This window comes from Balaenoptera ricei, chromosome 13 (assembly GCF_028023285.1).
Source record: "Balaenoptera ricei isolate mBalRic1 chromosome 13, mBalRic1.hap2, whole genome shotgun sequence".
NCBI lineage: Eukaryota > Metazoa > Chordata > Mammalia > Artiodactyla > Balaenopteridae > Balaenoptera > Balaenoptera ricei.
Genome location: NC_082651.1, coordinates 40818449 through 40832730, shown reverse-complemented (window position 1 = coordinate 40832730; position 14282 = coordinate 40818449). Strand labels below are relative to the sequence as shown.

Genomic DNA, 14282 nt, shown 5'->3' with positions numbered 1-14282 from the left:
TTCAGACCTTCAGATAGCCATTTGAGAAAAAAAAAAAAAAAGGTAAGATCAGCATCTTATACAACCACAAAATAAAGTCCAGAAAGGTTGAATATCTAAATGTAAAACAAAACTATTTTTATAATATGGGGGTGGGTGGTGGGTAGGAAAGCCTTTCTAGGTTAAAGGAAAGGACTGACAAACTATATCAAATTTCAAAATTCTGTATGAGGAAAGCTAGTATAAACAATTAAAAATAGATGAAAGTGAGCGTATGGGTTAACAATTCTGAAACTGTGTACTGGGGTTGAATAAATAAGTAAATGGCTGGTAGATGGCGGGAGCCAGGTTCTCACTGAACCTTTGTCCAGTGATATATGTATCATACCATACACACATATACACATAGATGTATAGATACAGGAACAGTTATAGATATGTGTGTATATGTGGGTTATCATACATAATAAAGTATGTAGCTGTGAATGCTGAGAGCCAAAAAGATGACATCTCCATAGCAATGAGCACACCAAGCACCCAGATCTTGGTTTCTAAATATCATTCTCTCATAAAAGGAACCAGGGCTCCATGAAGAACTGGTTAATTCTAGGGCTGGAACATGGAAAGGACAAGATAATCTTAAAACATCGTGTAGTTTTATAAAGCAAGGAAATGTTTTTAACAAAAGAATGGGGGTTTATCAAAGGTACGCTGGAGCCAACCTGAAAGAGCTCCCAATTACCAAACGTGGAATAATCTGAGCAATAAAAGAAATAATATAGCACTGGATTATAACACAAAAGATAAAATAAATATATAAATCCAAAGGATAGATATATAATCAATGGAACAGAACTGAGAGTCTAGAAATAAACTCATGCATGTACAGTCAATTGATTTTAACAAGGGTGCCAAGACTATTCCATGGGAAAAGAATAGTCTTTTCAACAAATGTGATGGGACAACTGGATATCCACATGGAGAAGAATGAACTTGGACCCCCTAACTTATACCACATAAAAAAATCCAAATCAAAATGGATCATCAAAAACCTAAATATAAGAGCTAAAATTAAAACATTCTTGGAATAAAGGCATAAATTTTCATGACTTTGGACTAAGCAAGAGTTTCTCTTTTTTCCCAATGTATAAGAATCAATTTTCTTTTCTTTTTTAAAAAACTTTTTATTTTATATTGGAGTATAGTTGATTAACAATGTTGTGATAGTTTCAGGTATACAGCAAAGTGATTCAGTTATACATATACATGTATCCATTCTTTTTCAAATTCCTTTCCCATTCAGGTTGTTACATAATATTGAGCAGGGTTCCCTGTGCTATACAATAGGTCCTTATTGGTTATCTGTTTTAAACATAGCAGTGTGTACATGTCAATCCCAAACTCCCTAACTTCCCCCCCACCCACCCTTCCCCCCAGTAACCATAAGTTCATTCTCTAAGTCTGTAAGTCTGTTTCTATTTTGTAAATAAGTTCATTTGTATCATTTCTTTTTGGATTCCGCATATAAGTGATATCATACGATATTTCTCTTTCTCAGTCTGAGAAAGAGAAATACTTTTTCACTCAGTATGACAATCTCTTGGTCCATGCATGTTGCTGCAAATGGCATTATTTCATTCTTTTTAATGGCCATTGTATATATGTACCATGTCTTCTTTATCCATTCCTCTGTCAAAGGACATTTAGGTTGCTTCCATGTCTTGGCTATTGTAAACAGTGCTGCAATGAACATTGGTGTGCATGTATCCTTTTGGACCATGTTTTTATCCAGATATATGCCCAGGAGTGGGGTTGCAGGATCAGACTTCGAATAACCAAAGCAATCTCGAGAAAGAAAAACAGAGTTGAAGGAATCAGGCTCCCTTACTTCAGACTATACCTACAAAGCTATAGTCATCAAAACAGTATGGTACTGGCACAAAAATAGAAATATAGATCAATGGAACAGGATAGAAAGCCCAGAAATAAACCCAAGCACCTATGGTCAATTAATCTACGACAAAGGAGGAGGCAAGACTGTACAATGGGGGAAAGACAGTCTCTTCAATAAATGGTGCTGGGAAAACTGGATAGCTACATGTAAAAAAATGAAATTAGAACATTCTTTAACACCATACACAAAGATAAGCTCAAAATGGATTAAAGACCTAAATGTCAGACTGGACACTATAAAACTCTTAGATGAAAACATAGGCAGAACACTTTCTGACATAAATCACAGCAATATCTTTTTTGATCTGTCTCCCAGAGTAATGGAAATGAAATCAAAAACAAATGGAACCTAATTAAACTCCAAAGCTTTTGCACAGCAAAGGAAACCATAAACAAAACGAAAAGACAACCCACAGATTGGGAGAAAATATTTGCAAATGATGTGACCAACAAAGAATTAGTTTCCAAAATTTACAAACATCTCATGTGGCTTAATATCATCAAAACAACCAACCCAATCGAGAAATAGGCGGAAGATCTAAATAGAAATTTCTCCAAAGAAGACATACAGATGGTAAAGAGGCACATGAAAAGATGTTCAACATTGCTAATTATTAGAGAAATGCAGATCAAAACTACAATGAGATATCACCTCACACCAGTCAAAATGGCTATCATCCAAAAATCCACAAAAAATAAATGCTGGAGAGGGTGTGGAGAGAAGGGAACCCTCCTGCACTGTTGGTGGGAATGTAAATTGGTACAGCCACTATGGAGAACAGTATGGAGGTTCCTTAAAAAACTAAAAACAAGCAACAGTTTCTTAGACTGTTAGCTATCACACAAAAAGCACAAGCAACAACAAAAACAAAAGATAAATTTGGACTTCATCAAAATTTAAAACTTTTTTGCATCAAATGAGTTTTTCCATTGAATGATTTGCAATATGATAAGGGTCTAGTACCCAGAATATATGAAAAACTCTTATAACTCAAAAACAAAAGACAAATGACCCAATTTTAAAAGGAACAAAGAAATAGACATTTCTCCAAAGATAATATACAAATGACTAATAAGCACATGGAAAGATTCTCAACGTCGTTAGTCATTAGGGAAATGAACATTAAAACTGCAATGAGATAGCACTTCACACCCACCAGGATGGCAATTATTTAAAAAAAAAAAAAAAACCAAACCAGAAAATAGCAAGTGTTGGCAAAGATGTGATGAAATTTGAACCCTCATACATTCCTGGTGGGACTGTAAATAATGCTGCCACTTTGGAAATCAGTTTGGCAGTTCCTCAAAAAGTTAAACATAGAGACCTAGCAGTTCCTCTAGGTATGGACCTAGAGAATTAAAAACACATGTTCAAACAAAATTGTACACTAATGATCATAACGGCATTGTTCATAATAACCCCAAAGTGGAAACAAGTTATTTGTTCATTTTTTGGACTTATCGTCCATTCGTTGATGCACAAAAGTCCATCAACAGATGAATGGATAAACAAAATGTGGTATATCTATACAATGGAATATTATTTAGTCATAAAGGGAATGAAGTATTGATACATGCTACAACATGGATAAACCTTGAAAACATTATGCTAAGTGAAAGAAGCCAGACACAAAAGGACACATATTACTATTCCATTTATATGAAATGTCCAGAATGGGCAAATTAATAGAGAAAGAAAGTAGATTCAGGGGATAGGGAAAGAGGGGAATTGGAAGTGATTGTTAATAAATACAGCGTTTCTTTTGGGGTGATGGAAATATTCTGAAACTAGACAGTGATGGCTGCACAACATTGGGAGAATACAAACATACATTGAATTGTACACTTTGAAATGGTGAATTTTATGTTGTGTGAATTATATCACAACAAGAAGTTACAAAAAATAAAAAAAGCCTAAAACTGGTGCAAAAACTTGTACATGAGTTCACACTGATATAAATAAATGATTTAAATTAATACATGAGGATGAAGAGACAAAAATTCCTTTTAGAAGAATTCCAAAGAATTTATTTAGATACCCTTTCTAGAAGGTAAAGCTTAACACCCCACCTCTCCCTGTCACCATCTTAAGTGTGGGCTGTAATTAGTGACTTGCTTCTAATAGAATATGGAAAGGGATAAATAGTAACTTTACTGTGGGGAAACCTAGCAGGCACTGCCTTACCCAAGTGATCAAGGTTCACATCATTAGTGATGTCACATGGACATCATGTAACCTCTGATATATAATGGGAAGAACACTTCAGCTGTGTGGTATTCGCTCAAAAGACCCATAACCCCAGTCTAATCAAGAGAAAAACATCAGAGGAACACAAACTGAAGGATGTTCTAACAAAATACTTGACCAGTACTCCTCAAAGCGGTTAAGGACATGAAAGACAAGACTGAGAAACTGTCACGGACCAGAGGAGACTAAGGAACTCTGTTGGTTTTAAAAATTTTCACAAATGCACATGGGAATATGTTAATGGAGGAATCTGGGTGAGGGATATAGAACTCTGTACCACTTTGCAACTTTTCTGTAAACTTAAAATTATTCGAAAATTAAGTTTAAAAAATGAGTGAAAGTCTGGGAGAAAATATTTGCTCATATATAACAAACAAAAAGGTAATTAGCATCAACTGGATCAGTGGGTTGAGGATATTATGACAGACTCCCTCTCCTGACAGCATTCATTCCCCATGACTTCCCTGCTATCGGGACTCAGATTGGCTCAAATAGTGGTCCAGATTCCTTGATCTCCCGCCCCTATCCCAGCTTCATTTATCTTTTCATTCATGCATACAGTTAGTTGATTCAGCAAAATTTATTGAACATATTCTATGTGGCAGAAAGTCTTCTAGGCAGTGAGGATAAAGCTGTGAACAGAACCCCTTGCTCTCTTGGAGCTTACAGGGAATGAACCCTCATTGCTCTAAACCAGACATCATAGTCTGGCCATGACTGGCTTAGGGGTGGCCATGTGATTCAGTTCTGGCCAGTAAGATGTAACTGGAGGTTGGGACTTCCCTGGTGGTCCAGTTGTTAAGACTCTGTGCTCCCAATGCAGGGGGCCTGGGTTCGATCCCTGGTCAGGGAACTAGATCCCGCATGCTGCAACTAAGACCCAGCACAGCCAAATTAAAAAAAAAAAAAAAAAAAAAGATGTAAGTGGAGGTAATATAAAGGGATAGTGTTAAATAGCAATTTAAATTTAAATAATTCTGAGAATACATAATTTTAGGGTAATAAATATTCAAACCTAAAGAAAGATGAAAATCACAGGCTTCTAAGAAAGGGACAGATTTGACCTGCACTGGCCTTTATCTCTTTGTTTTTCCTTCTTCCTCCTGCTTGGAAAGTGGATGTGATGTCTGGAGGTGATGCAGCTGCCCTGTGCCTGTGAAGTGATAAGCATGCTAAGGATGACAGAACAGGAAGATAGAAGGTGCCTGGGTCTCTGCTCCTCAGATGCTCTAGTCCTGTATTGCTTGTGCTTAAACCTCCAGAATTCTTCTTATGTCAAAACAAAACAAAACACCAAACCAAATAAAGAACAACAAAAAAACCCTACCTTATTCTTTACCGTACTCATAGTCCATTTTCAATTACTTGTAGCTGAACATACTTCGAACTGATAAAAGTATCAACAGGCAATTTCTTGAGAATACTATAAATGGCTAATGAGACATGAAAAGATGATTCAGCCTAACAGAAATTGGCAATTGCAAATTAATAAACCATTTCTCCCAACTCCAGTTTGACAGTCTCACTGAGGGTGCTGGGAAATGGGCAATCTCCTATGTTGTTGGTGAGAATATAAATTAGTACAGCCTTTTTGAGAGACAGTTGGCATCGTCTAGCAAAATATAAAATGTATACCCTTTACCTAATAATTCCGCTCCTAGGAATTACTAGGAATCTTATAGAAATGTTTGTACATATGCAAAAAGATATCAAAGGTGCTTGATTCAGCAGTTTTGGTTGTAATTAGTAAGTGAAAGCAAGTTAAATAATAATAAGGAAATGGCTAAATTAAGGGGTAGTCCCACCATGGAATACTATGCAGCCACTAAAAAGGTTGAGACCATTATGTAGACTACAAATCTATTTGTTAAAAACATTTCAACATTTTGCCATGTTCATTTCAGATTTTTAAAAAAGAAATTAGACTTTATAAAGTTAAAAAAAAAAAAACCCTCTGTACCCCAGTGAACCTTATTTTGTTCTCTCTGCAGAGGGAACTTGGTGTTTATCATTCTCCTGCATGTTTTCAAAGTTTAAATTGTATTGCACTGCTATCATTCTTCAACTTGCTTTTTTACTCAACAACTTTTTAAAGATGTATTCATGTTGACACATGTAGCTATAGTTCATTTTAACTGCTGTATAGTATTCTATTAGATGAATATATCACAATTTATCTATTCTCTCCTTGGTGGACATTTAGGTTATTTCTAACTTTTCATCGTTACAAACAATGATAGAGTGAACAATCTTATACATGTCTCCTTGTGCACACGTGGATAGATTTCAAGAGAGTAAGACAATTTTCATTAATATTTATAATATTTATAGGCTTCAACCAATCAATTCCACTCCTGAAATTTTATGCTATAGAAATACCTAAGCAAGAAGGCAAAGATGTATACAAATGTCTTGACATATTGTTTGTAATTGTGAAATACTGGAAACATCCTAAATATCCATCAATTCACAATTAAATAAACTCAAGGTATATACAATGCAATGGAAATACTTATGGGCTTCACAAAGGATAAGGTGTCCTATATGTTGCTACGAAAGATGTTTAAGATACATTGTGTGGAAAAAACCCTGTAATTTAATACACTATAATTATAATTCTTTTAATGAAAAAAGTCAGTATATATGTAGTAAGGTGATCTGAAAGAACATCACCATCCTGTTAGCAGTGATTATATGTGGAATATGGGATTAGGGCTCAGCAGGGAAATCCTCCAGTAGTTCTGTCAGATACCTGCATACACACGTACATATACATGTACACACACATTCACCACCACCACCAGGACCACATTCTGCTCATCAGGAATTAAACTGCTACTTGATTTCTCACCTTACTCAATCTGTTTTCAACCTGTTCCTTATTCCATGGCATACCAAGAGTGGAGTGGTACATATTTGCAGAGAATTTTACACGATAATAAAACTGGCTTAACGTTGGTTTGCTTTTTATTACCACCATATGCTTTCTAAAGAACGTCAGTGACAAAATATTCCTCCTAGCAAGGAGTGCTGCTTGCACAGTCCCCTCCCTTGGTAGCAAATCACTACCAAGTGTGGTCGATGTGGTCCTGAGTGCCCGTGTGCCATTGGCTGGGCAAGGTGCTGCAGGGGTTTCAGACAGGCGTGTGATGTCTTTCCTGCCTTTGCAGCGCAGGGGCACCAGACAGGTACTCAGACACTAGAAACCATCAGTCTCTCTGTGGTTCAACTTACTGCCTGTAGGACCTGCTTCCCCAAAGCAGCTTCTCTGCCAGCTGCCCTGGATGGGCCCTATCTTCACCCTTTCTAACTTGATGCCCTCAAGCTGCCCTGCACTTGAAGCCTTACTGTTTTTCCTCATCCTGGGAAAAAAAGAGACTCTGACCCTTTGGTCTTTTACTTTCTCCCATGCCCATCTTTGCCTCCCTTTGTCTCCAGTGTCCAGATCACCACTTAACCCCTCCGCTTTGCTCCTGAGTGGTACCTGAAAATGCCTTCCCTAAAACCTTGGAAACATACCTGGGGGAAAAAAAGTGAAATGGTTGCTCAGAACTGGCTATCTGAAAAACCTATAGCTGGGCAGTCCGAGGCCCCTTTCCTGTGCCCATGGAAGTGGTGTTTCCCCAGCAGTCTTCTCTGGAAAAAAGGTTCACTGGAGAGGGCAGGGCGTTACTCCATCAGCTTTAAAAATATGCACTCCGTGGAATAGAAAGAAAGAAAAGCCATCCACCCAGCTTAACCTGAGCCTTGTAACAGAGAGGGGAGTGTGTGAGGAGAACAAGAGGGAGATACAATTAATTACCCTTAGAAGCAAAGGTAAAAGTTGAAGATTACGAGACCCATTTATAGGAGGAAATAGACCCATCATTGAGCCTAGAGAATGGAAGGATTGTTTAGGGCCAGAAAAGCGTCTCAATGTTCAGATTTCATTCCTTTTCTGGAGCTTTGGAGAGAGGAAGGTCACAGCTTGGGCTTGGAAGATACCCTTAGCAGTGGGCTCAGACTGGGAGGGGGGCTGTTGTCTTGGGCTCGGTTCTGGGCCCACAGACTGCCCCCTCCCTGAGGGAATAGGAGCTGGAATCCAGGAGCCGATGTGGGCTGGCTGGTGAAGGGGTAACCCTGTGTGAGGCCCCTGCATTAACATCACAACAGCTGATGTCACAGACCCCACAGAGCAGCTGGGGCCCCAAATGCAGGGTAACCCTAACCCCAGCAGCGATGGAAGCAGATAGAGGGGTGGTGCCCCCCCCCCCCCCCCCCCCGCACAATGCCTGGCCCCCACCGCTCCCCTCCTCCTCCCTGCACTTCCTCAAGAGCCTTTGTCTTCTGGTCTCTTGGGCCTGGAGTCTCTCTCATTCCCAGCAAATATTGTCCATCAAATTCAAAGCTGAGGCCTCCAGGGAAAGGGTCTGGCACTTTTTCTCCTCCCTCCCCTTATCTCCCACTAGCCATTCCCCATCCTCATCTGCCTGGTGAGCAGATGAGACAAGGGGCAAGCTGGTGACGGCTTCACATCTGTCCCTGGTTTGGTTTGGTTCCCCGCAGAGCCCTCTCTGGACAAGGCCTTGGGCAAGACATTGTACTCGCCAGTGCTGACTCAGAAGCTGTGGGAAACATTCGGGGGTGAGTTGGGTTCAGTTTGGCTTTGACAGCCCAAGCCTCTATACTGGACCCTCTGGTCTGCGATCCCCTCAACCAGGTGGAAGTCTGTGTATTCTTAGAAGTAGAGGGTCCTCGTGCCTCCCTCAGTACCTTGAACTGGTTTGGGGAGATCAAGCTTAGGAACGGTGGTTGTACTAGTCTTTAGGTGTGACCTGGGGATCGTGTGAGGGCTCCTGGAAGCGGGGCGGGGGGGGCAGGCGGCAGGGCTGCAGGTCTTGAAAAATCTCCTGCCAGAACTCTACGAGGCAGGGAGAGGGGGTAACTGCTCAGAGCGTCTGGCTTTTCCTCACAGGGAGATCTATACTTCCAAAGGGATTTGGTTATTATTCAGGATTTCAGTCCTGAATCTTCCTTAGACATTGATGAAAGCCATGTACCTTCTAGCCAGAAAAATGAGTGGATGCAAGCCTGTGCGCCTGTACGTGTATTCACACACACACACACACACACACACACACACACACACACACACTCCAAGGGTTCATGGACTTCTGATCAAGAACTCCTGAATTCTAAAAGGAGGAATACATTTTGGCAGAGAAGGTTCCAGGTGGAATTGAGAGGCAGATTCTACCCGAAGGACTGGCTCTGCTCTGAGCCGGGCAACTGGCTGTCTGATGTGAAGGGCTTGTTCACAGGTGCTCGAGGGGCCTCAGTACCATTAAGCCTGAGATGGGCTTGGGGAGTGGAAGCCAGGAGGCAGAGAAGCTCTGGACACTTCCGTCCAATGCTCGGCCACAGCATGTTGTGGAATTTGAGGGGAGGGAGGGAAAGGCCTGAAAGAGTTCATGTGCTGTGGTAGGAACTGGCTAGGCATATCGGCCATGCATAGGTCATTTACACTTCACAGCAAGCCTGTAAATCAGGCACTAGGTTCTGCTTTCACTGAGGATTATGAGATTTAGGGAGTTAATTGTTCAGGGGTCATCCAGCTAGTAAGTGGCACAGCAGGAGTTGAAGCCCAGGTCTCTCAGGCGCCAAAGCCCAGTTGCAATAGTCAGACTTGTTAACTGAAGAAACTCTCTCCAGCCTATTCCCATGGCCTCCATGCCAGCCTCGGGGCCAAGAAGGCTGGGTGCTGTTACACAGACGTTTCAGGCCTTACTCACCATGGTTTCAGATATGCCTACCAGGTCCCCACTCTCCTCCCAGTACACACCAGACTTGTGCCAACTTTTCACTCTAATGTGGTCGGCACCATGTTGAATTTAACTCCTTCAAGGCCCAGCTAATTAACATGCTGATTTCCCTGTGCTGTCTTCCCTGACCAGACCCGTTCCTACACCAGACCGTGACGCCCGTCCCTCTCCGCCACCGAGCTCTAAGGCGGCCTCATTTCGCTCCTTCCTCTAGATAATCCCTCCTGGCTCCATCTTAACCAGGAGCCTTTCCACGGCAGGGCTGGTTTTCAAGACACACCGAGCCCCCAGTTGCCTAGCCCGGTACTCCCCACAAACCAGGCACGTCGAGGGTTATTCCTCTTGATGATGATGACGATGCCAGTCTAAACTGTATAGACAGGAAAGCCTGTAGCCCAGTAGTCTGGAATGTTTCCAAGGCCACAGTTCGACTCCTTGCCTTGTCTGGCAGGCAGGCTTTCCCCTCCCCACCAGGCTTCTGCCTGCTCTAGGCGTCAGTCCGGCTCAAGGGGTGCAATGGCCATCCTCCAGATCACCAACCATGGCTGCAGTGTGCAAAAGGGGCGGGAGAACGAAAAACCGTGAGACAACACCGTGGCTTTTGAACAGGTGCATAGGCTCTCTTATTTAATAGCGGTTAAAAGAGGAAAACGTACAGGAGGAATAAACATGCTCTTTCCACATAAGAGGTTTTCTACTAACCATGAGGCCCATCTGTATCAGTAGCTTTACTGGTTTTAAAGAAAAAAGTTCCCTTTAGAGGTAAAAATGGACTTTCCTAAATCTCCCCCATAAATGTGCAAAATAAAAAGGTCCATTTCCAACACATTAGTGAAAAGGAACTGCAAACTCAGGCAAAAGAAAGAAAAAAAAAAAAAAAAAAGAGGCAATGGAAGCAGCCAGGTGCACAGTCTTGGGAGAAGAGAGGCTAGGGTGAGGGGGATTTCTGCAGCAGGCCCCAGGGGGTGTACCTGGAGGCCTCATGGGGAAAGCCATGGGCAACGCCAATCTTGGGGCTAAAGGGCCCTGGGTCTGGGATTTGCTGAGCAAGCACTTGTCAAGCATGCAGGCTGACTTGGAGGCCTGGGAGACAACGAAAATACTGGGGACTGCTCCCCGTAAGCCTGTATATTCCCTTTACCAGTGGGGACTCTCTGTTGTTTCCAATTTCCAGGTCCTGTTCTTCCCCACCCCCAACAGCTTCATTTACAGTCTACTCAAAGAGATTTTGCTATGAGATACGTTAAAACTATACCAGCTGCCTAAATTACTACTGAAACCCACTAGGGTCCCAAACCTGACCGTCCTTTCAGGAATATGGACCTGGTTTTCCGAAGAACTCAGCCAACTAGAAGACGGAAAGACCTTCAGGCACCCATGTTCTCGCCTCTTACTGAGGCCTCCAGGGCACTTCTACATCTCTGGGCATTTGAGCCCAGATGTCAGGAGTCTGAGGGGCATGGACACCCATGCTTTGCACAAGTCCTCGCAAGGGCGGGCGCAGCTACAGGCCTATAGAGAAAACTGAAAACTCCTACTTCACCAGTTCAAACAGCTTGGACATTGCTGGTCCCTGTTCTTTTACCTTTCCCTGCTCACCAAGAGTGTGTCCCCACAGACAACTCAGTAGCTGCATGTTGGTTTCGTTAGGGAAGGCTGAGGCAGACCGAGAGGGAAGAAGGGATCTGGCAAAGGATCCACCCTATGAGTCTTGGGCTTGAATAAGCGTTTTCTGTAGAGGGACCTCTGTGTGCAAGGGGCAGAGTAACCCCCGTTCCTCCACGCTGTTCACTTTCTCTTCTATAGCACTGTTTCTCCAGGGTACAGGTTTGCGACCAGGCCAGCAATGATAACAGTTGAAAAATATTGTGATATGCTTAAGGTTCTCTCCATTCCACTTCAAAAAGTCTCAGCGCTCAAAGCGGAAGAGATCTTGCTGTAAACTGGCATGTAGTGAAGGAGGGTGTTTGGGGCCCTTCTGAAGCAATGGGATTAGTGTGGTCATTTCTCGTTCTTTTCTAATAAAGTCCAGAGCCTGAGAGATGGCATTTTGGGTCTCATTCCCATGGACCCCTGCCTTTCCTTGGCTCTGGAGGTTCTGGGTGGCAGCACTCATCTCTGAACCTCATTCTGAGACCCCGGGCAAACTGCGTAGCCCCTAGGATGGACCTCAGGAGGCTTCTGCAGAGCCCACACGCAGCCTGGTCCCCAGCTTTGAGGAAGCCCGCGTGTCGGTGTGCATATTTTCTTCCCCATGGTTTTCAAGTTGTGATACAATATTGGCGGGGGCGGGGGGAGTGAAAAAGGAAGCACTGCCTTCCCTAGAAGCAACTCAGCAGCTGACAAAGGGAGTGAAGACTTCTGTCTGATGAGTCTTTCCTTCCACTAACCCAAGCTGGAAATGACCGTGTGGCTTATTTGTCATTGTTTGGTGACTCACGATTATACTCTTGCCAGTAGCCTTGGTAGCATCTTCCTGAAGTGCCTTAAAGGGCAGATTCCTCTGACTGACCTCATAGTGAAGCCCTTGCATTAAGTCTCGGGAGCCCATTTGGGAGAGAGGACACAGCCTCCAAGCTAGCTGGTCCAGACTCCTCTGCAAACTCCAGAGCCTGAGGGATAGGACTGTAGGCAATCTTGCTCAGATGAAGCCAAAAGATAGCTATGGGGACCTCAAAAGGGGATGGAAGCTTTGGGCTTGAGCAAGAGGAGCTTCTCACCCAGGACATGACTTAGTGAGGGGCAGCTGTGCCATGGGTAACAAACCACTAGCCACGGCTGACCCGCTCTGCTTCACGGTGACAGTGGTTCCATCCCTAAAGGCATCCAGTCCAGCTAGAGCTGTCCCCACAGTACAGAGCTGATGACATTTCCTTTAAAGATGGTGGCCAGAAAGTTGGCTTTGAAACACAAAGGAATGATTCCAAGGTTTTACCTAAGGGTAAAGTAAGGGCCATTTTCAGGCTTCTGGAATCTGACTATCCCAATGACACTGCCGGAAGAGGTCAAGTCTGAGACTCTCTGTCTATGGAATAACTGTTGACCTATGCCCTGAACCAAGTACCCTGACCCTGAAAGAAGGCAATGAGAGGAATGGGGAAGGGCTGGGGCTCTGATTCCATTTGCACTGGCTTTCAAGATCTCCTCCTGGTGTGGGGCAGCCTATAGTTAGTCATGAGGTCCAATTCTTCCCGCTGCATACTCAGCTCTACCGTGCCCCAGAAAACTTAGAAGGAAAAGCATTGGGTCAGATCTAGGCTAAAAAATGCCATCCTTGGGGGGACTGGAGCGAAGCCGTCATCTTGCCACACAGCACGCTTGTTCACCGGTCAGTGAAAGTCAGTGGACTGAAGAGATGAACCTCCAGAACTGTGTGCTGGTCTTTGATAGACTAAGTAGTAATGTTTTCCAGGCCCTTTCCTTGCATCAGGAAGAATCGGCCTCACCTACACGGTGAATGGGGCACCTAGGAGTGAACAGGATGTAATTCATTATCCTTCTGCCTACTCACCTTACCTCCCAGTGCCAAGTACCCATTTTGTTTGTATAGTTTCTGAGCCCCAGATCTAAGCTCTAGAGCCACGGATGAAAGGTGGTTTATCATACTGGACCGATGACACCGCCATCTCTAGGAAAATACAGACAGTGTAGTATGACTTCCCCTGAAGCCCAGCCTAGCAACAGCTTGTGGACTGGCTTACCCTTGTGCCTCTTTTACTATAGGGAAAGGTTATGCGAATACTGTACATAGGTTATTAAAAAAATACATTTGCTCTCTTTGAAGAAGAATGCACAAATGCAGGGCCAGCCAGCGCTGGGGCCCGGACGCTGGGGCTGCAGCCAGCAGCCTCTGGGGGCCCGAGGCCCGCCTTCATGAGTGGTGGCTGCTGATGAGCCCCCGGAGTTGCTTGGCCACAGTGTCAATCAATTTCTGCTTGTCTCGCTCATTTTTCCGAAACTGTGCAAACATGTTGTTCTTGCGGCTAGTGTCCTTCATCCTAAACAGACAAGGGAAGAAAGAGAGCAAAGTGTTTGAGGCGGCAATGGGGGCTAGCGTGTCTTAACCAGCACCTGGAGTTGAGAGAGTCCAGAACACTTCCATTGTCAGGCGCATACTCACCTACTGTTCACGAAGCTGCCCTCCTGGCACCCAAAGCCCTCCCCACTTCAGTCACCTTTGGAGAACGGTCAAGAGCCAGCCATGGCCAATCACCTCCTCATCCATACCCATCCTACCTACTTCCTTCCCTTCTACGCCCAGGTATGCCTCTGTTGTAGGTATCTGGCACCTGCTACAGCCC

At 43.4% G+C, this 14282-nt stretch overlaps 1 protein-coding gene across 2 annotated transcripts in view; it reads right to left on the bottom strand.

Annotated features, from left to right (window-relative positions):
- Positions 1 to 1418: 1418 nt before the first annotated feature.
- EXOC6B (exocyst complex component 6B) overlaps positions 1419 to 14282 on the bottom strand; it is a 727664-nt gene continuing 714800 nt past the window's right edge. Inside the window, exon 21 of one of the 2 annotated variants that reach the window (XM_059942976.1) lies at positions 1419 to 1824. In XM_059942976.1, the coding sequence (XP_059798959.1) occupies positions 1705 to 1824 (120 nt within the window). In that variant the 3' untranslated portion in view covers positions 1419 to 1704. Of the gene's footprint in view, positions 1825 to 10580; positions 13980 to 14282 lie in introns of those variants that run through there. The other variant, XM_059942975.1, reaches the window with a different exon arrangement.